This window comes from Chlorocebus sabaeus, chromosome 21, assembly GCF_047675955.1.
Source record: "Chlorocebus sabaeus isolate Y175 chromosome 21, mChlSab1.0.hap1, whole genome shotgun sequence".
NCBI classification, from domain to species: Eukaryota; Metazoa; Chordata; class Mammalia; order Primates; family Cercopithecidae; genus Chlorocebus; species Chlorocebus sabaeus.
This window is the reverse complement of record NC_132924.1, coordinates 84,787,788-84,811,932: the sequence shown is the minus strand read 5'-3', so window position 1 is coordinate 84,811,932 and position 24,145 is coordinate 84,787,788. Positions and strand designations below refer to the sequence as shown.

At 42.2% G+C, this 24,145-nt stretch overlaps 1 protein-coding gene across 4 annotated transcripts in view; it reads left to right on the top strand.

Moving 5' to 3' along the window:
- Positions 1 to 23,054, top strand: part of DOCK4 (dedicator of cytokinesis 4) — a 474,019-nt gene extending 450,965 nt beyond the window's left edge. For 2 of the 4 annotated variants that reach the window (XM_007982617.3, XM_007982619.3), the window contains 11 exons: positions 865 to 1,041; positions 1,870 to 1,953; positions 5,809 to 5,928; positions 6,280 to 6,401; positions 6,727 to 6,847; positions 8,766 to 8,847; positions 8,998 to 9,107; positions 11,244 to 11,316; positions 13,367 to 13,480; positions 16,836 to 16,897; positions 20,411 to 23,054. In XM_007982617.3, coding sequence (XP_007980808.3) covers positions 865 to 1,041; positions 1,870 to 1,953; positions 5,809 to 5,928; positions 6,280 to 6,401; positions 6,727 to 6,847; positions 8,766 to 8,847; positions 8,998 to 9,107; positions 11,244 to 11,316; positions 13,367 to 13,480; positions 16,836 to 16,897; positions 20,411 to 20,869 — 1,524 coding nt within the window. In that variant the 3' untranslated portion in view covers positions 20,870 to 23,054. The remainder of the gene's footprint in view (positions 1 to 864; positions 1,042 to 1,869; positions 1,954 to 5,808; positions 5,929 to 6,279; positions 6,402 to 6,726; positions 6,848 to 8,765; positions 8,848 to 8,997; positions 9,108 to 11,243; positions 11,317 to 13,366; positions 13,481 to 16,835; positions 16,898 to 20,410) is intronic. The other 2 variants (XM_073009284.1, XM_038004467.2) reach the window with 2 other exon arrangements.
- The last annotated feature ends 1,091 nt before the right edge of the window (positions 23,055 to 24,145 follow it).

Below are 24,145 nucleotides of genomic sequence, written 5' to 3'. Positions count from 1 at the left end.
TAATATTCTAGGATTTTTCAGTGTTGGTTTAAGATGATCTAAGTGACCTTTAAAAACTCTAATTTGTTTCCTTGCCTGCATGAACCAATATTTAAATATGCTTATTGTAATCCTGAATTACTTGATTGCTGAGAGCTTGGCAGACCTTCTCTTCAAGGAGAATGTCAATGGCAATAGCAATCCCAATGACATACATTTGAAGAGCACTTTTACCATTTTCACAATTAGGTCCTCCATACAGCCTGGAATTTTTAAGTCATTATGATTCTATTTGGCTCTTCAACAAATAGATCCTGCAGTATATATTATCTTGTTTTCTATAATTCCCAACTGTGTGCCATCCTGTGCCACCTTATGGTGCTGTTATATATACATATGAGGTTCATATGGCATATGTCCCATCTTCCCAACTGGGCTGAAAGCTCCTTGACATCAGAGAATCCATAAATGCATCTTTATATCTCCCATGGTGCTTTGTATCAAATAAGCATTGAGAAGGGTGATAATATTCAGGGCCTCTGAATATTTAACCCTTCAAAAGAAAAAAAACTGGTTTTAAAAGACATGAGATGCTTGGATATTATTTTAAGGATTAAATTGGTTGTTGCAGTGCTAATATAGAATTGGTGATTATCCAAACCACATTTCAATGAATAAGTATAATTACCTGCCCCTTTCCAAACCTTGCTAATGAACATCCCACTTGACTTCCACATTCTTGTCTATTCTACGGAATGGCCCCTGGTAGAGATATTGATGGAAGCCAAGGGGGAGCGCAGATAATTCAGAACATGGATAAACTACTTTGTCTTTCTTCTTGAATGTCACAAATTCAATATATATTTATGTTCATTTGCTTCTCAGGTAGAAATGAGTCCTCTGGAAAATGCAATTGAAGTGCTGGAAAATAAGAATCAGCAACTGAAGACTCTGATTAGTCAGTGTCAGACAAGACAGATGCAGAACATTAATCCCCTGACGATGTGCCTGAATGGAGTTATAGATGCTGCAGTTAATGGTGGTGTTTCCAGGTACCAAGAGGTAAGGATTAAGTATTGTTTCAGAGAAAGTTTTCAATTGTGAAACCCTTCTTAGGGTTTCATGAATCTTTTTTCAGACTGTGTACCCATATCAGCACGCAAACATAAGGCTGCAATTGACACAGAGTCCTTTGTTAAACAGAGCAAAACATACAGTCATTTGTAATTGCCCAGTAACTCCATTTTCCCAACATGTTATATTTTGATAATAAAAATGTGTGTGTGTCTTCATTCTTGCATGAATAAAAGTAGAAAGGATGTTAGGATTGTTTAATAAATATCCACCTAAAATAATTTCTCTAAGCAAAGAAGTTCATGGGCATAGAAAAGTCTGATCTGGGCTGTGCTCAGTGGCTCACACCTGTAATCCCAGCACTTTGGTTTGAGACCAGCTTGAGCAACATAGGAAGATCCTATCTCTATTTAAAAAAAAAAAAAGACAAGACCAATCTTGCTTAGATGATGCTTTAAGTGGACCTTCCATCTGCTCTCTTAAACAGAAAGATACAGTACCCTGGAAGGTAAGGCCACCATCTAGGTCACACTGAATCTTAAGGCAGTTTGTTTTAGGATACAGGCCACATAGCTTATTGATTTGGGTTTGTTCTTTATTTTACCAAGGGTACTTATTGTACAATCACTGATCTTCCTTTAACAATTCTTATGTTTCCATTCTGACCAACCACCTACGCTCGTAATCAGCCCATCTGTCCCAAAACGTGGTTTATAATGGTGTCATTTCCGTAGAGATGCCAGGTCTTTAAAAACAACTTGTCTTTGACTTGTCTTGTAACCACTGAAGTAGACTGATTCTCCTTTCCCTTACTAGGCATTCTTTGTCAAAGAATATATCTTAAGTCACCCTGAAGATGGGGAGAAAATTGCCCGATTAAGAGAGCTGATGCTTGAGCAGGTAAGGGAAGCAGAAGCCAATCCCCTTCTATTTTGCCTGGATATGTGCTCGCTTACCTAGAGCCCCCTCTGCATGGTTTCCTGCATCAGTGGTCTAACTGAAGCGGGCAAGCAAGGGTCACAGATTCCTGTAATATATCCCAACTTGCTAATTTCTACCTTTTCTTCCCACTGGGATGCAAAAATTAATTTAACAATGAGTAGACTATGGCAGCCAGTTACAGGTTGAGTATCTTTTATCCAAAATACTTGGGACCATAAGTGTTTCAGATTTTGGAATATTTGCATATACATAAGGAATATCTTGGGGGAGGGACCCAAGTCAAATAACAAAATTTATTATTTCATATACATCTGATACACATAGCCTGAAGGTCATTTTATATAATATTTTAATAATTTTGTGCATGAAGTTTCGACTACAACCCATTACATGAGGTTGGGTGTGGAATTTTCCACTTGTGGCATCATGTTGGCACTCAGAAGGCTTCAAATTTTGGAGCATTTCTGATTTTCAATTTTTGGATTAGGGATGTTCAACCTGTGAAACAAACAGCTTCATGTGGTGTCTTAAAACATTCTTTGAACATTCTCCTCCTAGAGACTTGCTGTAGGCTTGATGCCAACTCCAAATATGAGTGCATGAATGAATGAGATTGTTACATAAGCATTATAATAAGGAAGTGGGCAATCAATAGACCTTGCTTTAAAGCAGTGTCGTATTTTGCAAAGTAAACCTATAGATTACATGATACGGACAAAACTAGATACAACTCATCATTTTCTACCCCAGAGAAGCGTGGTTTATTTTATTTATTTGGAACCATCAAGTACAAATAACTGGAAGGAGTAATCTGTTGCCTACTGTGTCCCTGTTGACAGCTCTCAGCCTGAAAATGGTTTGAAAACCTCTGAGGTAGGAGACATGGTTGGAAGCCTGTGTTAAACAGGAAATAAAAACATTTGATTCCTGTGAAAAGTGGAATATGTGTGATGAAATGTGACAAAGGCATCTGTTTCTACTCAATAATGCCAAATAAATAAGTAAAGCATGGTCTTTGGATTAGAAAATGATGAGGTTGGGTCTGGTTTTCATCCATTTTTTATGCTCTGTAGGCTTAGTCCACAAAACCTAATACTGCAGGGAAAGAGGTGGCCATAGAAGACAGAGAAGAATTACTTGAAGCTGATCTGTAAGGAAATAAAGAATAAGTTCCCAATGTGACTCTGGGTGTTTGTAGATACTAGAAGTGAGCAGTTTAGGTCATCCAATACTTAGAATTATGCAATGACTTTAACCTTCATTGATTTTTAAAGATCTGTGTTTTACCTCTTATGAATGGTTCACTTCACCCCAGGACTGTATCTGCTGGATTCAGCCTGACTGAATTATTTCCCCAGAATTAAATGGTAGCTCAGGGTCAAGAAGACTCCCAAGAAAAATAAAACCCGGGAACCTTTATTTCTTCTATGTCCTGCTTGATTATGTTCCTGAAACCTTGTGGAAAGAGCCATGGCCTAGGAAATGTGAGATTTCTATTATAAGACAAGCAGTGCACATATGACTGTCAATGTGACCTTGGCCAAGTCTCATCATCTCTCTGGGGAGGTGGACTGGAGAGGGCACCATCCTTCTCTGGACCTCTGCAAAGTAGTTCAGATAAACTCTCTAGAGGACAGGGACATGCACCACCCCAATGCTTCTTCCAGGACAGCCTTACTCTGCCTCAGCTGCAGGAAATGTGGCTATCGACAGACATCTCCAGCTGTCAGGCCCTTCAGGGATTGCCTTGGCTGCAGAGAGCCACTTGGCCCAAGGTTGCTACCTTCTCATGGTGCACTTCCCAGACTGAGGAAGCAATAGAAAGCCTGGCCATTTGGGCCCAACACAGGACAACTCAAACAGACCATTAAAGGTCCAGAGGTTGAGGTAGGAGGATCATCTGACACCAGGAATTCAAGACTAGCCTGGGCAACATAGCAAGACCCCATCTCTACAAAAACCTAAAAACTAGCTGGGTGTGGTGGTGCATGTCTGTAGGCCCAGCTACTTGGGAGGCTGAGGTGGGAGGATCACCTTAGCCTAGGAGTTCAAGGTTGCAGTGAGCTATGATCACACCACTGCATTCCTTCCTGGGAAGCAGAGTGAGACTCTGTCTCTAAAAAGATTAAAATACAAATAAATTTTTAAAAACGTTCCAGAGGTCCCTTGGGTTTGGCAGCAGCTGACAGGACTGCTGTGCAGCCCAACTTCTTTTCTTGTCAAGTCCGGCTTCTGTCCCTCCCCCTGACAGGCATCAATCAATCCCAAGGTACACCCTTATAAACATTATGATCTCCATGCTGGAGTCTGCTTCCCAGCACACTTGCAACTCGCAACAATCTGTGAACAAAAGGGAAGTCACCTAACGCTAGTGTTTAAAATGGAGAAGACTGGGGGCCCCTATGTTTAGATTCACCTCCTACATCCCTTCCATGTCCTCATCACAGATGTGGCCTCTCCCTTTATGCCTCAGACACACTTCACTCCAACTGTGCCTTTCAAAGGCATCCTTGATATTTGTTATGCAAATGTGCTGGCAGTGGGCAGCATCCAGAGCCCTGTTCCTTAGGGAAGGTGCTGGATGCCCCAGTCCACCAGGGTCAGTCCTGTTTGACCTGAGCTTTCAACCTAAAATCTTCACAAGCTGCAAAGATTAAAAACAGCAACAATAACAACAAAACCTTGTAGTGATGTAGGATTCATTTTCCTCCCAGTCTGTGAAATTTGTCCTTTTGACCATGTTAGCATGGGGGGCATTTTTTAAATACAAAAGACAGCTGCTGCTCAAATCAAAGGAATCACACACTATTGATGGTTGAACAAAGAAAGGTTGAATGTTTACCTTCATCTCTTCGGATCCTCACAGCAGGAAAGTTTTTTAAGTAGGACCTGCTGTCTTGTTGAATTATAAGGGAATATGAATAATTTTTTTTTGTTTTTTTGTTTTTTGTTTTTTGTTTTTGAGACAGAGTCTAGCTCTGTCACCGAGGCTGGAGTGCAGTGGCGTGATCTTGACTCACTACAACCTCCACCTCCCGGATTCAAGCAGTTCTCCTGCCTCAGCTACCTGAGTAGTTGGGACTACAGGCACGTGCCACCACACCTGGCTAATTTTTGTATTTTTAGTAGAGACAGGGTTTCACTGTGTCAGCCAGGCTGGTCTTGAACTCCTGACCTTGTGATCAGCCCGCCTTGGCCTCTCAAAGTGCTGGGATTATAGGGGTGAGCCACGCGCCTGGCCAGAAATAATCTTTTTAAACAAAAAGAAGCATAGAAACTGTCATAGAATTCCTTTTCGTTTTTTTCATCCTCCCTGGCAGATTCTGAAAGTCTGTGGGAGGGATGGATGAGCACAGAGGAACCTGATGGGAGAGAGAAGGAAAATGTGGGGGAGAGGATGCCATGCAAAGAAGAGATCCTTAGGGGAGAACTGCTGGCCCTCTTAACGGAGCAGTGCCCGCCCCTATTCCTTCTCCACCCTGGGAAGAGAAGGAAGTGTCCAAAAGACACATAACTGTTACGAAGCATTGTAATTATAGATCTAAAATACGTGGGAAAGAAGCCTGGGGGAGTAGGAAAATTAAGTCTGAAATCAGAACCAAGTTCTAATCCCCATTTGTCTTTTATCCATGAAGGATTTTTCAGATCCTCAGTTTTTCTTCACCTGTAAAGTGACAACTGTTCCTACCTTGTCAGAGGCAGAGGATTAGCAGTAATGTAAGCAAAATGCATAGTAAAGTGTTCGGCCCATAGCAGGCACTTAGTGAGAGGTAGTCATTGATGTGAGGTTTTTTCCTTATATTGTTAATTAAGGCACAGATTCTGGAATTTGGTTTGGCCGTGCATGAGAAGTTTGTACCTCAAGATATGAGACCCCTTCACAAAAAGCTGGTCGACCAATTCTTCGTGATGAAGTCGAGCTTAGGGATACAGGTATGTACACTTAGGTGTCCATGGCGGGGCAGCCTGACCACTGCCGTTTGCTTGTTAAAGGGATGATGATATATCCAATAGTGACATCTTTTGGTTTTTCTACCAAACTGCACTGTTTTACCAGGGAGCCCTCAAATACAATTGCCTTGTCTGCTATTTGCGAGGCTTTCCTTTTGGGAAAACACAAATGTAAGCGAGGAAAAGCCAAATAATTCTGGAACTTGCTTTAATAGCTCCCTATGTAAAGATTTGATGACAATTAGGATGTGTGTCTAGTATGCTAACCTATCTCATAAGTAATTTTGCCCATATCATTACTGTAATGAGATATTTCCTTTACTACATCTTTAGGAGTTCTCTGCTTGTATGCAAGCCAGTCCTGTCCATTTTCCTAATGGAAGCCCTCGTGTGTGTAGAAACTCAGCACCTGCCTCTGTGAGCCCAGATGGTACCAGGGTAATTCCTAGACGCAGGTAAGTCATATTCCAAATTATCTTACAATTTGGCCTCACCCACAAGATGATCTGGAACGGTTCTCTCATTCTTTATAGCACAATTTGTCAAATGTGCTATTTCTTAATGAAATAACTAACCCACGAGGCAGCTGCAGACATCTGCCACTGGTGAAACAGCAACAGCATGAGAAATAAATAAACTCAAACATTTGATTATATTGAGGCAAACAGGAGAAAACAAAATGGGATATATTCCCCCCCTCTTTGGTTTCATAGCATTCTAGCACATGATAAAGTACAGTTTGGAGACTGAGTTAATGTCCTTTTTTTTCCCCCGAAACAGCCCATTAAGTTACCCAGCTGTCAACCGATATTCTTCCTCCTCACTGTCCTCACAAGCTTCTGCTGAAGTAAGCAATATTACAGGGCAATCAGAAAGCTCTGATGAAGTCTTTAACATGCAGGTACTTAATTAGCTTTTTGTCTGGTTGTGTTTATTCCTTTTCTGTCTCAGTCATGAGTGTTTCTGTTCATTCTGCTGTGCTGATGAACAGGCCACCAAGCAAGAACTTGGCTTAAGGACAAACCTTTAAACACTCTTCTTGCTTTATGGGTCTTTAGAGTCTACAAAGACATTTCTCTTAAAACTGCCCCATCGCTCTAAGACGACATCAGCAAGCGATGGAAAAGCCCAGGCACGCTGCACAGGGTTCAGCTCTGAGACCTGCCCCAAGTTCCTTCTGCAGTCCGGGACTCTCAAAGTGTGTCGCCACTCACTAGCTGCCTCTTAGCTTGCCTTTTTATTTATTTTTTTACAGGTCTGACTGTCACCCAGGCTGGAGTGCAGTGGTGCGATCTTGGCTCACTGCAACCTCTGCCTCCTGGGCTCAGGCAGTTCTCATGCCTCAGCCTCATGAGTAGCTGGGATTACAGGCGTGCACCACCATGCCCGGCTAATTTTTGTATTTTTAGTAGAGACGGGATTTCACCATGTTGGCCAGGATGGTCTCGAACTCCTGACCTTGAGTGATCCACCCACCTTGGCTTCCCAAAGTGCTGGGATTACAGGCGTGAGCTACTGCACCCAGCCCCTCTTAGCATTCCAAAATGGCCTTTTGTTCTTTAAGACGACATGATTTGTCTAGGTGCAGTGACTCATGCCTATAATCCCAACATTTTGGGAGGCTGAGGTGGACGAACTTGAGATCAGTTGAGATCTGGAATTCGAGACCATCCTGGCCAACATGGTGAAATCCCGTCTCTATTAAAAATACAAAATTAGCCGGGCATGGTGGCACACGCCTGTAATCCCAGCTACTCGGGAGACTGAGGCAGGAGAATTGCTTGAACCCAGGAGGAGGAGGTTGCAGTGAGCTGAGAGCACACCACTGCACTCCAGCCTGGGCAACAAAGTGAGACTCTGTCTCAAAGAAAAATAAAAAAATACATGATTTGAGGGTCTGTTTTAAAATTCTCTTTACTTATGTACATATCAGAAAGTTTCCAAAGTTTTTTTTTTTTTTAAACACAAGAAAAATGCAGTTTTTAGGAATTTTAGAGCCAGTATAACTCCTGCAACCATTTTATTTAAACACTACTAATATGGCATTTATGATAGTTCAGTAAGACTAAGCTGAAATTTTCCTCACCACTGTCTGAAAAAGGGGCATAACACATATTTCCCAATTCATGCTTTGAACATTTTTTTTTTTTTTTGAGACAGAGTCTTGCTGTGTTGCCCAGGCTGGAGTGCAGTGGCGCGATCTTGGCTCACTGTAAGCTCTGCCTTCTGGGTTCATGCCATTCTTCTGCCTCAGCCTCCCAAGTAGCTGGGACTACAGGTGCCTGCCACCATGCCCGGCTAATTTTGTTTTGTATTTTTAGTAGAGACGGGGTTTCACTGTATTGGCCAGGATGGTCTCTATCTCCTGACCTCATGATCTGCCCGCCTCGGCCTCCCAAAGTGCTGGGATTACAGGCGTGAGCCACCATGCCCGGTCGAACTTACTTTTACAGATAACGAGAAGGCACATTTTATGCCTTTTATAAGGCACATTTTATACCCACCTATTTTTGGGCCCTAGGCTGGAAGTCTGTCTACTTATACCTCAACCAAGGAATGCGCTGCTAACTGGTACAAAGTCACAGTGTGTAGCTGAATCTAACACGAAGGCATTCCTTTGGCAGGAGTCAAAATCTCAGACTTTTTATTAATTCATGCAGACTTCTTTGTCAATCTAAGTTATTAAGATTTTTCTATATTGTTAAATGGGCTTTTTTTTTGCTGATTTGAAAAAAAAGTTGATGATTTTGTTTCAAATATGTCAGTGTTGTGGGCAGCCTTTAATCAGGGTGTGATAATAGCTCCCTGTGTGTTTCCAGCCAAGTCCATCTACCTCAAGCTTGAGTTCTACTCACTCGGCTTCACCTAATGTGACAAGTTCTGCTCCATCGAGTGCCAGAGGTCAGTGCCAGAGTGTGGGGAAGACCAAGGGTGCCCAGAGAACATTTTAGTCCTGGGAACTATGGCCAGCTGCCACGCGTTCAGGCTCTCTTCTCCAAACAGGTGCAGCACCACTACCACGCTGATGATCCTCTCTCCTTCTCTTCCCAGCTTCTCCTTTGTTGTCTGACAAACACAAACATTCCCGAGAAAACTCTTGCCTGTCCCCAAGAGAGAGACCATGCAGTGCCATCTATCCAACACCCGTGGAGCCTTCGCAGGTATCCTTGTAGGGTAGAGGAACTAGAAAACAAGGACGATTCTGGAATTGCTTACATATCTCTGCAGAAACACAGGGTAGCTGCCGAAAGCAAGCAGCTGGGCATTGTCAGACCAATCCACCTGGTGAAGAGTGCACCTCTGTCTGCTGCCCATGGTTAGAAATTTCTGCCTGAGCCGTGTTTCTTTTTTTTCTTTCCTTTTTTTGAGACAGGATCTCACTGTGTCACCCAGGCTGGAATGCAGCGGCACAATCCTGGCTCACTGCAACCTCTGCCTCCCAGGTTCAAGCGATTCTCCTATCTCAGCCTCCCAAGTAGCTGGGATTACAGGCATACACCACCACGCCTGGCTAATTTTTGTACTTTTAGTAGAAACGGTGTTTTGCCATGTTGGCCAGGCTGGTCTCAAACTCCTGACCTCAGGTGATCCACCCGCCTCGGCCTCCCAAAGTGCTGTGATTACCATGCCTGGCCCTGAGCCATGTTTCTGATAGGGACACATGGTAGTTGCTTGGCAGTGAAGCTAAAACGGAAATGGGAAATTTACCCTCCTTGATCTATTTCATTGCTGCTGCTTAAACATTACGCAAAGTAGTTGGGTGAATAAAGTGCCTGTGTGTGTTTGCATGCCCTGTGTATGTAACAGAAGTCTGGGGGAATGTCTTAGACTAGGAAAATACCCTTGAAGAGAAGCATTCTCCTGCCCAGCAGTCTTTGCCTTTGCCTAGACCTATTTAAAAGAGCTGCAACGGATTCCTTTCTGGGTACCCATGAGTATAGGAGCAATTTGTTTGCCTTTGCCATTCTTGAATGCATGAGAAAAGAGTGGTTCAGTCATTGGCCTTTCCCTGTCAACTCCTCATGGGAGGAAGGGAGCATGGCCCTCAGCCCCTGCCTGAACTTGGTTTTGAAGTGATCCCTGTTTTTTTGAGAGCAGAGACTTGGGCTCAGCCCTTGGGCACTTCGAAAGCCTTGAAGGTTGGTTTCAAAGTTGAAGATTCATGGGTAGCCTCTGAGTTTTAAAGATTATTTGGGAATAATTTAGGAGCAGAGAAAAATAGTTATTTCTACGCCAGGTAATTTCTCTGTTTTTCTACACTGTCCTGGCAGAAGTCTGTAGCCACATCTGGAAGTGAATGAGCGCGAGTGGGATTTGGCTTGATTGGTTTGTCTTTGCTGATTGTGTGATCCTCCCAAAAGTCCCGGGGTACCACCTCTGCATAGCGCTGATGTCTTGCAGAAATTATATCTGAATGCATTTGGCTGGACTAGCTATTACCCTTTGTCACTCAATGATGCTGCAAGGGAATTTCTCAGTTTGTTCTGCTCCAGGAGAACTTGTTGCCAGCATGGGCAACTCTGAAAGCCTTCTCTGATTAGCCTCCCAAGTTTTCTGGTTTTAGCAAAATTGGAAGCAGTATATATGTTGCCAAAATTTCAATAGTGCGCATTGCTGTAGTACATCTACTTTTAAGGACTTGGTACTTTCTATTTAATATATTAGGTAAAACCATGTAAAACTGGCATTTTTATAAGTTAAAAATTGTAGACTATCAACTATTTCATTTTTTTTAACCTAATAAAGGATTTTTAACATGCAGGGGTTAAATTTCATTCGCAAGTGATTTTTTGAACTAATATTTCTCCTTTAATTCTTACTTCTGTTTTATATCACCACTGTAGCATTTGTATTTATAAAGAACTCCATACAGGCCAGGTGTGGTGGCTCATGCCTGTAATCACAGCACTTTGGGAGGCCAAGGTGGGAGGACTGCTTGAGCCCAGGCGTTCAAGACCAGCCTGGGCAATAATAGTGAGATTCCATCTCAAAAAAAAAAAAAGAACTTCATAGCACAACTGCTATTTACTATTTATTTTTTACCTTCCATTTTATTATGAACATTTACATTTACATTTAAAATGTAATACAAACTTTTCAAACACTCTCAAAACCTAAGGCTCTTCCCACCCCCTTTTACTTAAATCTAATTAAATTCTTTATTTCCTAGGCTCATCCTATCATATGAAAATTATTTTGAACCAAAAGTTTTAGTGAGGGGATAATCATCTCATTTTCTAAAAGGTTTCACCTGTCCGTATATCACATCATAAAAATCAACCCTTGTACCTTTGCAGAGGATGCTGTTTAATCATATTGGAGACGGGGCCTTGCCACGCAGTGACCCAAATCTCTCTGCACCTGAAAAAGGTAAGACCAGCCGCATGATCAGGCCTGGAATGTGTAAGGGCTTGTTTTATCCTCATGTTCTCCAGTCTTCTGTGTGTCTGTGTGGAAAGCAGTGCTCTAGCGCTTTAATGATCAGGACTGGTATGCTCTTTAGGGGATTAATGAAAGACAGTTATTCATGATCATTTATCAAAAGCTGTTTTCCTATAAGATTTTAACAGCAGAATCTGAGCAAGATAGGAACGCCTATGTTTAATGGTCTTTTGTTATCATCCAGTGAGTCACCCAGGCAATGCCTCCTCTTCCTGAAACAAAGTTGCCAATTAGGCTCCTTGTTCAGCACCGTGAAAATAGCTTCTCCCAGATCGATTCGGTGGTCCCATCCTTTGTCTCCCTTACAAAGCTCATTCAGCCAACTCATGTGTTGTTTGTTGTGACTCAGATACGGCTCTTGTACAATTAAATGCCATTTAAGAATTGCAATCCAGTGCATAATGGAGTGTGCCCTGCCTCAAGGTCACACAAAATGAGAACCAAACACATGGATAGCAGTAAATAGCCAATTAGGATCAGTCTGCAACACAGCAGAAGATGAAGAGCAGATTAAACACGATTTCCTCAGCTACAGGTCGGGGCTTGCAGCAAGTCACCCATTCACCTCTCTCAGGGTCAAGCCTCAAAAATAAGAGCAGTTCCCCAGACCAATGAATCAAGAGTCGTTAATGAAATATTCTGGGAAAGTGCCTTTTAATTGCCCTCATTAAGAAATAAACTGTATTGTCATTTGGGTACACCGATACATTAGAACTTTCCTTGGAAGATGGAAATTAGTGAAGTCTTAGGCAAAATTATTTTAAAACACAAATTTGGCTTTAATGTTACAAGTCACATGTTGATCTTTGTCGGAACTAAGGAATGTGGTATTTTTCTCACCCCTTCTACTAAAGAAAACCACAGGCTGGGCGGAGTGGCTCACGCCTGTAATCCCAGCACTTTGGGAGGCCGAGGCGGGTGGATCACGAGGTCAGGAGATCGAGACCATCCTGGCTAACATGGTGAAACCCTGTCTCTACTAAAAACACAAAAAATTAGCCGGGCGCGGTGGCGGCGCCTGTAGTCGCAGGAGGCTGAGGCAGCAGAATGGCGTGAACTCGGGAGGCGGAGCTTGCAGTGAGCCGAGATCGCGCCACTGCACTTCAGCCTGGGAGACAGCGAGACTCCGTCTCAAAAAAAAAAAAAAGAAAACCACAATGCAAATTTAAAAGAAGAGAGAAAAAGAATTTTAAGAGGGGTAACTCCATCCCATTAAATGAAAATGAGAGTGGTAAAATGTTAAAATTCTCAACATGCCCACCAGATGGCAGTGTCTGTACAGGGAGTGAGTCACTGGAACTCAGTTTTGATGTAAACCTCATTGCATAGAGGCTATTTACAACCAGCGTATCCTGCCCTTATTCCTGCCAGGATTGCTCCATATTCCTGCATTTTACCGAAGCACAGAGCAGACAAATTACAAAATAAGAATGATACTGTCAGTATTCCAAATCATTTTTTAAGGACATATTTCAGTGTAATTCATTGATTTCAGAAAGTTCTTTCCTCAAAGAGTTATCAATGAGATAATGTGGCATGGCTGTTCTTTCCCAAGAATTCTGCCAAATAGTTAAAATATTAGTATGTCATTATCTTCTCCATTTTGAGGTGTCACTTGTCCAGAAATGTCTACTAAAAACCAAGTTTTAAAATAGTCCAGTGACTACATCTTCCGTCTGTTATCCAGCATCTAAATACATGTGTAATTCTCAGCAAGTTTTACACCCCAGTGTAAAGATTTGTAGTTCCCTTTGACAGCACTAAGGGAAATGAAGAGACTTGCTAGCGCCCAGTTAAATGGTAACTATAACTGTTAGGCAGCCAATTAAATAAAGATTTAGTATTCAACAAGTTTCCTGTTTTGTTTTTCATCCAGTTAATTTTTTCATTCTGGATAATTCTGACTTTCTTCTAAGATCTCAAGCATTGGAAGGGCAAAGCTGGACCATGTGTTTTTAGCTGTGTTATTCCCTTCCAGCTGTGAACCCCACCCCTAGCAGCTGGAGCCTGGACAGTGGGAAGGAAGCCAAGAACATGTCGGATAGTGGGAAACTTATCTCTCCCCCTGTCCCTCCAAGACCCACACAGACTGGTGGGTATTTGAAGCATTTGAACAATCACTTTTATAAAATAACTTTTATTGACTACTCCAGCTTGTCCTGAATTCCTGAGAGAAAGGTAGGCATTTGATTTCTGGGATAAAAACCTTAGTAGCTGCGTAATTCCTTGACAATTGTCTCCCTCTTTCCTGAACTTCTATTACACGGGGTCAAACAATGGTCCGTTCCAAGTAAGCCTCTCAGATTTTATAAAGTGCTCTTTACCAAGCCACCATTCTCAAATTCGGGGAGGCACCCTAACCTTGGTAGGTCACTAGCATCTTCTCTAACCTTCACTTTGAACCACTTCATTCTTATCAACCTCTGCTAACTCAGCTTCTTTCTTCAGTCTTATTCAGGCTTGATGCCAAAGTTTCCAGTTGCCTCTAAATAGCTGTTGACTAATAGTTATGCTCCACAAGCTTATCAGAGTCATTCACTTTGCATCCACAGTTATCTGTTGCTTTGAGAGGTCTTTATGCAAGGACTATATTTCTCAAAGGGTTGATTCAGGGTACTGCCTCCGCTCAGGTGGTGGTTTAAGCAGCAAAATCTTGGCCAGGTGTGGTGGTTCATGCCTGTAATCCCAGCATTTTGGGAGATTAAGGTGGGTGGATCGCTTGAACTCACAAGTTCGAGACCAGCCTGGGCAGCATGGCGAAACCCCGTCTCTACAAAAAATACAAAATCAGCCAAGTGTGGTGGTACACACCTGCAGTCCCAGCTATTTGGGAGGATGGCTTGAACCCAGAAGACAGAGGTTGCAGTGATCCAAGATGGCACCACTGCACTTCAGCCCGGGCCATTGAGTCAAACCTTGTCTCAAAAAAATAAATAAATAAAAAAAGCAAATTCTCAGTTCTAACTTCACACCTACTGAATCAGAATCTAAGTTTTTCTGGGGTAAGACCCTAATATCTGTATTGTTATGAAACCTTTCAGTGATCTAGTGATCCTTCTGCTCACTAGATCTTAAGAACCACTGAAAATGGATCTTAAGCTTTGTAAATTTATAGCAATAACAGGCCTCCTTGCCTCCTGAACTTGCTTGGTGACCTACATGTGGGGCCATTTTTAAGAGGGGCCTGTCCTGTTTTACTAGCTTTGCTTATTCTGGATGGGAGAGTTTCTTCAGCACTTACCTATGTCTATGGTGGATTTGAAGTTTTACAAATACAACTAGCCTAAAAACAAGAACAAAAAATGACATGATTTCTTTCATAGATGTTTCTAGATTATTCTTGTTTCATCTGCTGTAGTCTAACATCTCATCCTTCTTTACCTGTTTTTAAGATAAACTGTGGGCCAGACAAGGTAGTTCACACCTGTAATCCCAGCACTTTGGGAGTCTGAGGCAGGCAGATCACTTGAGCCCAGGAGTTTTGAGACAAGCCTGTGCCACATGGCAAAACCTCATCTCTACAAGAAAAAGCAAAAATTAGCCAGGTGTGGTGGCACACACCTATAGTCCTAGCTACTTGGGAGGCTTAGGTGGGAGAATTGCCTGAGCCCAGGAAGCAGAGGTTGCAGTGAGCCAAGAGTGCACCACTGCACTCTAGCCTGGGCAACACAGTGAGACCCTGCAACAAAATACAATAAACTGTGTGCCACCCAATTCACTCTCTACTTGTCAAAGCCCAAAGTCAAGCCACCAATAATTTTTGAAAGGCATATGAGGTCTTCAAAGAAAACAAGAAATAACTTTAGGCTTATTGATCACCTGCATTAGTATATCAGTATGTGTGCAGAGGCCTAAAACTTATCTGCCAAATTATTTGTATCTCATTCACAATGTACATATATTCAGGCAGTCTCCAGTTTAAACCTGGTTGTGTCCCTAAAGTTGAGAACCTGCAAAACATTTTTTAAGGAATAATATTGATGGTCCTTAGGTTTCCAGGCCAGTTCAAACCTGAAGACAAGGATACTGATGGAACTATTTTAGGTTGCTGTGGGAAATCACCTTTCTAGAGAAATATTTCTGCAAATGTGCTGTGGTTGCAGGGGCCACCATGGTGGTGTCAGCAACTGCCTGAGTCAAGAGGAAGAGGGTCCCAGGGAACAATAAACTTTCTGCCACCATTAAGGCAGGAATATAGTTCCCCATCAGGATCAGCTTCTCCCTACAGACATGATTTTCTTCCATAATCATCACCCACAATCAACAGGATAGGAGAACTAATGCTGTTATTAGAATGTGACACACGCTGACAGCATGATCCAGCAAGAGAGAGGCTGCATACCAGCCGCGTGATCATGGAGCACTCTTCCTGACCCCTTAGGACCCAGAGCACACAGCTGACCTTACCCTTCCCAAGTTCACTGGCAGGGCTGCCATCCCTTCTGCACTGATTGCTCTCATGTTCTGTTCCTATGTCATCATCTGTGGTCACTGTTGTGGGGCTCTGTAACTGTCTTTCTTCCTTACAGCCTTTCAGTAGTTTTGTTACGAGTTACAAACCTCACTGTGACAGCTGGGAGAGTGGCAGCTAATCACAGAGCAACATGCCCAGAGTTCACCAAAACATCTCTGTGGAATTGAGAAATGTGGCTGACCCTCACCCTGTTGACTGTGTCACGGCCAGCCTTTACCATACAGGACTGTGCTTTAGAGAGCTGGATTTGCTACACAAGCGTGCACACAGGAGCAGTGCTGTCACACATGCTGTGTCCCACGAGTAGGACTCGAAAATCTAGAGAGAAAAAGCAAACAGTTCACTCTTCTTGGCCACGATGATGAAATCCATAGAGACCCACCACCAGGGGATAATGGGAAGACCTGAGTACAAGCATTAGGGGAAGAAATGGAAAACCATGCACCTCTTGTATGGCCATGGCCAAGGGTTTTCTACCTATTTGGAGAGTACTGGAGTTGTTGGGGGGAGCTGATTAAATATATTCCCATAGACCTGTTCCAGGCTGCTGGGGTGGCCATGGTGTTCTCATTGGTGCTTAGGCCAAAGACAACAGCTGTTCCCCAAGAACTGCTCCCTAGCACCTCACACCTAAAAGCACCTTATGAGATAGAGCAAGCAGTGCAGAAGCACCTAACTTTGGGGAAATGGAAAGGACATTGGATGAGTTTGGGAACCTGTCATTTGGTCAAAGCATCATATATGCCATGATAACTTTTCGCTGATGCTCCCATATCTTGGTGGTGCCGCCCTTTGTGAGAACCCATTCTAGATAGGCATCATTTAGCTTCTGCCCCATCCTCACCACCCCCTTTGCTTAGAAGGTCTTTATGCACTGGATCATCTGTCTGGGTTTGTAACACAGAGAGCATGTGCAGATAGTCAATCGTCTGGTTTTTCTTAATTGAAATGTTATCTCTCTCCCCATTGACAGCTTCACCAGCAAGACACACGACATCAGTATCCCCCTCACCTGCCGGGCGATCTCCATTGAAGGTAAAGGCCCGTCTTTCGACTGAGGCTAGAGACTGGCCCAGGTTTTTTTTTCTCTAAGACTCATCCCGGATATATCAAAAGGTGCTTTAATTTGCAGGGACAAGGCAAAGAACATGTCAAGCAGGGATAGGGGAAGCTGGGTAAGAAAAGAACACTGGACTTTCCCCTCTGGGTGCCTCCTCCATGAATGTAGCCATTTGTTTTTCGATGATTAGCCTCATTCCCCAAATGGTAGCAGTGAGAACTTGCAAACTGAAGTCAGTGCATATACTGAATTAGGAAAGGAATGTGGTCCTAATGTACCTCCTAGGAAATTTTCAGCCTGGCCTTTTAGTTTAAGGCACATCAAACACACACACACTTAGATTGAGAAACATCACTATTAAGATCTACTAAATATTCTCCATGTCTTTTTGCCTTTATCATCAGCCTCACCCATTTTATCAAAGCCAAACCTAACAGTCTCTTTTAATATTTCTATACCAAGTTTCTCATTTACATTAGAAATACATACTTGATCATGTAAAACAAGGCAGTAATATGGATTTTAAACATTTCTAGGGAACAAACTGGAAAGTTGTAAAGGTCAGACATTTGAATTGGTTTGCAGACATGGGCTATTTAACAACTTTAAACATAAAAAAAGTCCCTCATGAAGATAAAGAATAATATTTAGTCTCTATCCAAATTGAATCAGACTAGCTTCAAGGATTGTCAGTGCATGAGAGATTGGTGTTCAGAACTGCTGCACCAGAGGCAAATATGAAGTGTGTTGAAAGAATGATTTTGTACCTGAGTGACTCAGGATTTACACGCTCCGTGTCTTTTGTGTTGATAAGCTAGTTCTAGCTAATGTTCAAAAGAACAAATTAGCCTCTACAAATACATAGGGGCAGGTTGCGATCCAATGCATCTGTGGTGCTAACGATAGTTGCTGATAGAAATTGAGAAACTGGAAAACAATCCGCCTCCCTCCGCAAAATGGAGAAAATTGCAAAGAAGTGTGATTCCCTTGCATTGCCAAAATTTCTGATGTAGAAATTCGTGGGTAAGTGCAAGTGATTGGCTCATTTTGTTCTCATTCTGTAATGCAGCTGTTATTATGAAGTACCTGTGACAGCATTCACACTGGAAGCCATAGCCTGTCACCTCGATGTGATGGAAAGGAAAGCAATATGGCTTTTCCACACTTTTACATTTACTCTTACTCACACAGAGCTCCCACACGTTGCTATGGAATTATCATCTGTATTTTTCAACTTAATTTTTGTTGGATAGTAAGAAAATAAGTCTTAGAGATTAATTCTTAAACATTAAAAAGAACCCAAGGGCTAAAAATGTTTGAATAGCTATGAAATAAGTCTTAGTTAGCAAGCTGGTGTATGCTGTCTTTCAGCAGACCTGTATATATTTTTACTGGCCATATACAGTCCAAAGCCATGTCTTTATATGTAGGGTTTGAAGGAAAAGAACATAGATCGAACATTTGTGTTATATCTCCTGGGTTACATTAGGGGGCATACTGCTACCATGTTACTAGCTTTGCAGTGTGCTGCCCTAACTGATAGAGTTTAGTGGGGTTTTGGGAATTTTTTCCCCCGCCAGCCATTAAACTATGGGTCTAACCCTACAGCGAAGACTGAGCTGACCTGCCATATTTTGAATTTCAGGTCTAACTTTTGACAGAGGTAGCAGTGAATTGGGAACTCTTAATTGGCCTTAATTTTAGGCTCCTACTAAATGACAGGATGTATATCTACCGGCGTTATTTTGTTTACAAAGAGAGACCAAAGTAAAGTTAGCTTAAGATAGCATTTCTCAAAGTGTATGCCACAGAACATTAGTTTTCCAGGACATTATGTAATAAGCAGGGAAAAAAAGGTCTATAGTCAAGTAAGTTTGGAAAACACTGGGCTGAACAAAATTATTTGTATTCCTTTATTCTAAGACTTGAAAATGCGAATATGTTTTGAATATACACAAGGAGTATACGGTGTGCAGCATTTCCCAGCAGAACCCTCTTTTCATTCCCAGCAGAACCCTCTTTTCACAGAGCATCTCTCAGGACTCGTTTTCCTTGGGATACCAGTTGGGAAAGCAACAAACTCAGATGCCAAATGGAGCCAGACAGCTGACATAAATGAAGGAAGGAGGCTGGGCATAGTCCCCACATGGCATAGTGGGGACTGGCACAGTGAAAAGGGACAGCCCCTGCTCAGCTTTGAAAGATTCTCTCTATTAAGAGAATGTGTGCCATTGTGGCCAGAACTTCTAGCTCCTTATGAACTGCCAGAATTCTGGAGTTTCATGTGAAATGTGAAATGTTAAAAAATAACAACTAAATCAGGTTTTTTAAAAACCCTGCTGATGAAACAGCTCACGTCTCAGGTTACAGCCTGGGAGCTGCCAGTATGCCAGTTCAGCTCAGGAGTCTGGAGTGATGGCTGGAGAAATCAGGTGCAGGACCTTGGGTGCCTCTGCTCCTCCTCCTTAGCTCTCTGGGTTCTCTGAGCTGAGTGTGCTCAGTGGCCCTGGCTCCTGGCCTGCAGCATGCCCTGCTGAGCTGGGAAGGTGAATAGGGCCCCCAGAGGTTGTATGGTGGGTTTTGTGTTGGTTTTTTTTTTTTTTGGCCAGTTCCTCTCTTCCAAACTATAGGACTAATGTGTGCCTCCAAATTATCTTGGTGGGTACCTTTTTAAAATTATTTTTCGAGACAGAGTCTCATGTGCACTGGTGGATCACGGCTCACTGCAGCTTCAACCTCCCAAGGCTCAGGTCATCCTCCCAGAGGAACTGGGATTACAGGCATGAGCCACCACACCCAGCTAACTTTTTGGATTTTTTAGTAGAAATGGGGTTTTACCGTGTTTCCCAGGCTGGTCTCAAGCTCCTGGCCTCAAGTGATCCGTGCCTCGGCCTCCTAAAGTACTGGGATTACAGGCCTGAGTCACCACGCCTAGCTCATGTATCCTCTATCTGAAAATAAGGAGTAAACTGGGTGGTGAACTGAACTCAAGGACTGGTGGCCCTGGCAGATAAACGTCTGGTGTGCATTTTCAGTGCTACAAAGAACAACACTCAAATTTGAGTGTGAGTGTATTAGTCTGCTCGGGCTTCCCCCATAAAATACCAGAAACTGGGTGGCTTAGACACCGGCAATGTATTTTCTCAATTCTGGCAGCTAGAAGTCCAGGATCAAGGCGTGGCAGCCTTGGTTTCCCCGAAGCCTCCCTCCTGGGCTTGCAGACCGCTCTTCCTGCAAGGTCTTTGTGTGTCGCATTCTTGGCGTCTCCCTGTGTGTCCAAATGCCTCCTCTTATAAGGACACCAGTCAGCTTGGATTAGGATCCACCGTAATGACCTTTTACCTTAATCACCTCCTTAAAGGCTGCATCTCCTGATGCAGCTGGCTTTGAGGGTTCTGGGGGCCTCCGCATGGGGGCGCGCATTTCAGGGCATCTGCGTTCACGACTCAATACTGTGTCTCCCTCTCGTTTCCTTCTCCCCGGAGCAGGGCTCTGTGCAGTCTTTTACCCCCTCTCCGGTGGAGTACCACTCACCAGGACTCATCTCCAACTCCCCCGTCTTGTCGGGCAGCTACAGCAGTGGGATTTCTTCTCTCAGCCGGTGCAGCACGTCGGAAACCTCAGGCTTTGAAAATCAGGTGAACGAACAGTCAGTCCCCCTGCCGGTGCCAGTGCCGGTGCCTGTGCCTGTGCCTGTGCCGAGCTACGGCGGGGAGGAGCCGGTGCGCAAGGAGAGCAAGACCCCGCCCCCGTACAGCGTCTACGAGCGGACTCTGCGGCGCCCTGTCCCGCTACCTCACAGCCTCTCCATCCCCGTCACGCCCGAGCCGCCCGCGCTGCCCCCCAAGCCTCTGGCAGCGCGATCCAGCCACCTGGAGAATGGGGCCCGAAGGACTGACCCCGGCCCGCGGCCCAGGCCCCTGCCCCGCAAGGTCTCTCAGTTATAAGTCACTTTTCTATGTACCTGCGATGCATTCTTTGCCCGTTTACAAAATAAGAAGTATGATGAGAAGACATTTAGTGTAGGCACTTTAATAACTTACTCAGATCCTTCGATGAATGGAATTAAAACTTGCTTATTAATATCATGTTGCACAATATTAAAAGTTGCTGATCTAAAACGCCAGATGTTAAATGAAGTATGGCTGAATTTCATTAAAACGTTTCTCATTTGAAAGTGGTAAATAGTGATAAAGACTCCTTTTGTACCTTTTTATGTTCACTTTTTTTTATATAGTTTAATCTTAAAACCAATATGATATTGTCAGACAATACAATGTGTGACAATGTTGTATCCTTTTTACTGAATACTTGATACTTGGAGAAAGCTTATTAAGTCAGTGTACATCCTAACACAGTGGTCCTTATTTTAGAAGACTTCTGTAAATAAGGCAAGGTTTTTGGCTCTTTCCCTGAGCAGATTATCAGTGCAGATCATCAGAATTAAAGTTCAAGCAAGTGAGCAAGACAGTATACTTAAAGGGTTGCAAGGATTGGGACTGGAAATTGTTTTGTTCTTGAAACAAAATGCTTCTTTAAGGTTGCTTTTGCTGTTTGACTGCTGTCTACATTCTTAAAATGCTATTTCGCGAATTGGTTGCTAAATCCCTTACTACCCGGACACCATGGTATCTACTGTATTTCTTTTCAAGGTGCAATTTGCTTCAGAGTTCCAATCAGCTAGATTAAGCAAGAGACTCCAGAAGAAATGTTTACTTGAATTTTGCGCTTCCTTTCTTGTTTCCTATATAAAATTTGTCATTGAACAAGATCAAGTGCTGAAGTGTTAAAGAGGCACAAATGACTGTGCCCCATTAGCAAGAATTCAGGAATCAATACAGGACAGTATTAAATTAATAGCTTAAGTGAAGAAAAAAAAACTTAGTGAAAATGTATTAGCATGATTAAATGGCAAAAGGACTTATCAAAGGCAAGGGCATTAACTTTCAATCCTGCACAAAATAAAAAATTCCTCACGACTCTCCACTTTTACCAGTGGAGTTTGTCTTAGCTGACCTGTCGTCTTTCTGTTGAAGGAGGGTTGCTGTAGACTTCTCTAGCTTGAATATTGCAACATAGCATCTTAGATCTAGGTAGGGATGCTAATGCCACAGTTGTAGAAGTGTGAAAAAAGCACCTTGTCTGTAGTAATGTATTTTATATCTTTGTTTTTTCTTTTACTGACTGTTTATAACACTCAATTGACAATAGATATGAACTGTATTTTAAATCATACTGTTAAATATTTTCCCTCTTTTGTTGGGAAGCTCATTTTAGTTTAACCATGTTTATTTCGTTGGTAGCTTACCTGGAAGGCAGTGACCACTTTTTTATATTCTCTTAATGAAACCATTCAGCAGGTATATGCTGTTGAGGCTGGTTATAGAGGTTTTCTATAATAAATGTTCAAGTATTTTTGTATATAACTGGTTAATTTTAATAAGAGATACCATTATGTGTAAAAAAAAAAGTAAAAATAAAAGCAGACAGTTGTTGATGCAGTATGATTGTTATAATTATGCCAAATACTTTATGTATGGAAAAAGAATATTTGTACATATGTGCTTTTAACAATTCTGCCATATTGACTTTACAATTTTGAATGTCAGAAAAATTAATATATGTTAAATATTTATGTTTAGTGAAAGTGTTCATAATTGAGAAAAGGAACATATGCATTTTAGCTTTGTATCTTGCAAGTTTTGCAGTCAGAAATTTTTTCAACTAGCTTTTGCTTTTGATAACACTTTGTGTCTGTAACCACATTCATATATATACACATATATATGTGAAGCTCCATATTTCTGTTGCTTTAAAGAAGTAAAAACTTCCATAAATAAGATGACATGCATAAGATAACAAAGCTTCCTTGATTTCCTTTTCCTGTGTAATTTAATAGATTTGTTGACTAGTGCTTGGGCACAGTATAAATCAGTGTTATTTGCTCTTGGAGCCATTTTTTTAAAAAAAATGTTGGCAGTGAGCAGTTGAATTTATCTTGAATTTATCATGTGTGTGTATTTCTGAAGCAGCTACATAGCAGAACATTTTAAGAGATTCTGTTAGCCCACATGTTCATGTTGGTTGCTGCTGAATGGTAAATATTAAATAAAATTACCAGATTAATCTTAATATTTCTGTCTTTACTCCTATCATCAGCATGTCTTTACTTGGAATAGAAGCGACTCTTGATCTTATTATAGTGAGATTTCTAGCCTTCTGTTTTAGATAGATCCTGTTTGTGTTGTCGTGCCCAGATGCATTTCACACTCACTACAGCTCACTTATGCTGTAGGAAACAATCACTGTAAAGGTAACAAACAATATGGGTTAATATCCCATAGAGAAGGTAGCATTTACCTGGTTAGCTGACCATTCATTGGCCCTAACCAGAGCCAACTTAAGTCAAACCATCAAAATTTGTTTGCATCAGAAAACTTGACATAAAACAGATAATTCCAAGCATATAAGGGCATGGTTAAATGCTGCTTTTGACAGCTGTGGTAAAAATCTATCTGCATGCCAACTCTTCTCCCTGGTTTTCATAAAATAATAGAAAATATACATTCAATATACACTGAAAACCCCATTGACTATAAGATTTCTATTAATAAAACCTGGCTTTTAACTTGGTGAAATGTGTCAATATCGTATTAGGTTTAAGACATTTATGTAACTCAGTGCCAAGAAAACCATTGTCTACAGCTTCAGCCTCATTGAATACAAAAACCCATTTAAAGGTCATTGCCAGCTGGGTGCAGTGGCTCACGCCTGTAATCCCAGCACTTCGGGAGGCCGAGGCTGGTGGATCACTTTAAGTCAGGAGTTCAAGACCAGCCTGACCAACATGGTGAAACCCCATTTCTACTAAAAATACAAAAATTAGCTGGGTGTGGTGGCAGGTGCCTGTAATCCCAGCTACTCAGGAGGCTGAGGCAGGAGAATCACTTGAACCCAGGAGGCAGAGGTTGCAGTGAACTGAGATCACGCCACTGCACTCCAGCCTGGGTGACAGAGTGAAACTCTTGTCTCAAAAACACAAAAAATAAAGGCCATTGTCAGTGTCTTTCTGATTGTTTCTCAACATTATCTAAGTGACTTTGGAATATTTTGGGGTTATTTACATTACAACTGAGCCCATCAGTATTTGGACTCTACAAGCATAATTACAATAAGAAGAGCTCAGTTTCCTACATAAGTAGGTTTCTCCCTGGATTGTTACT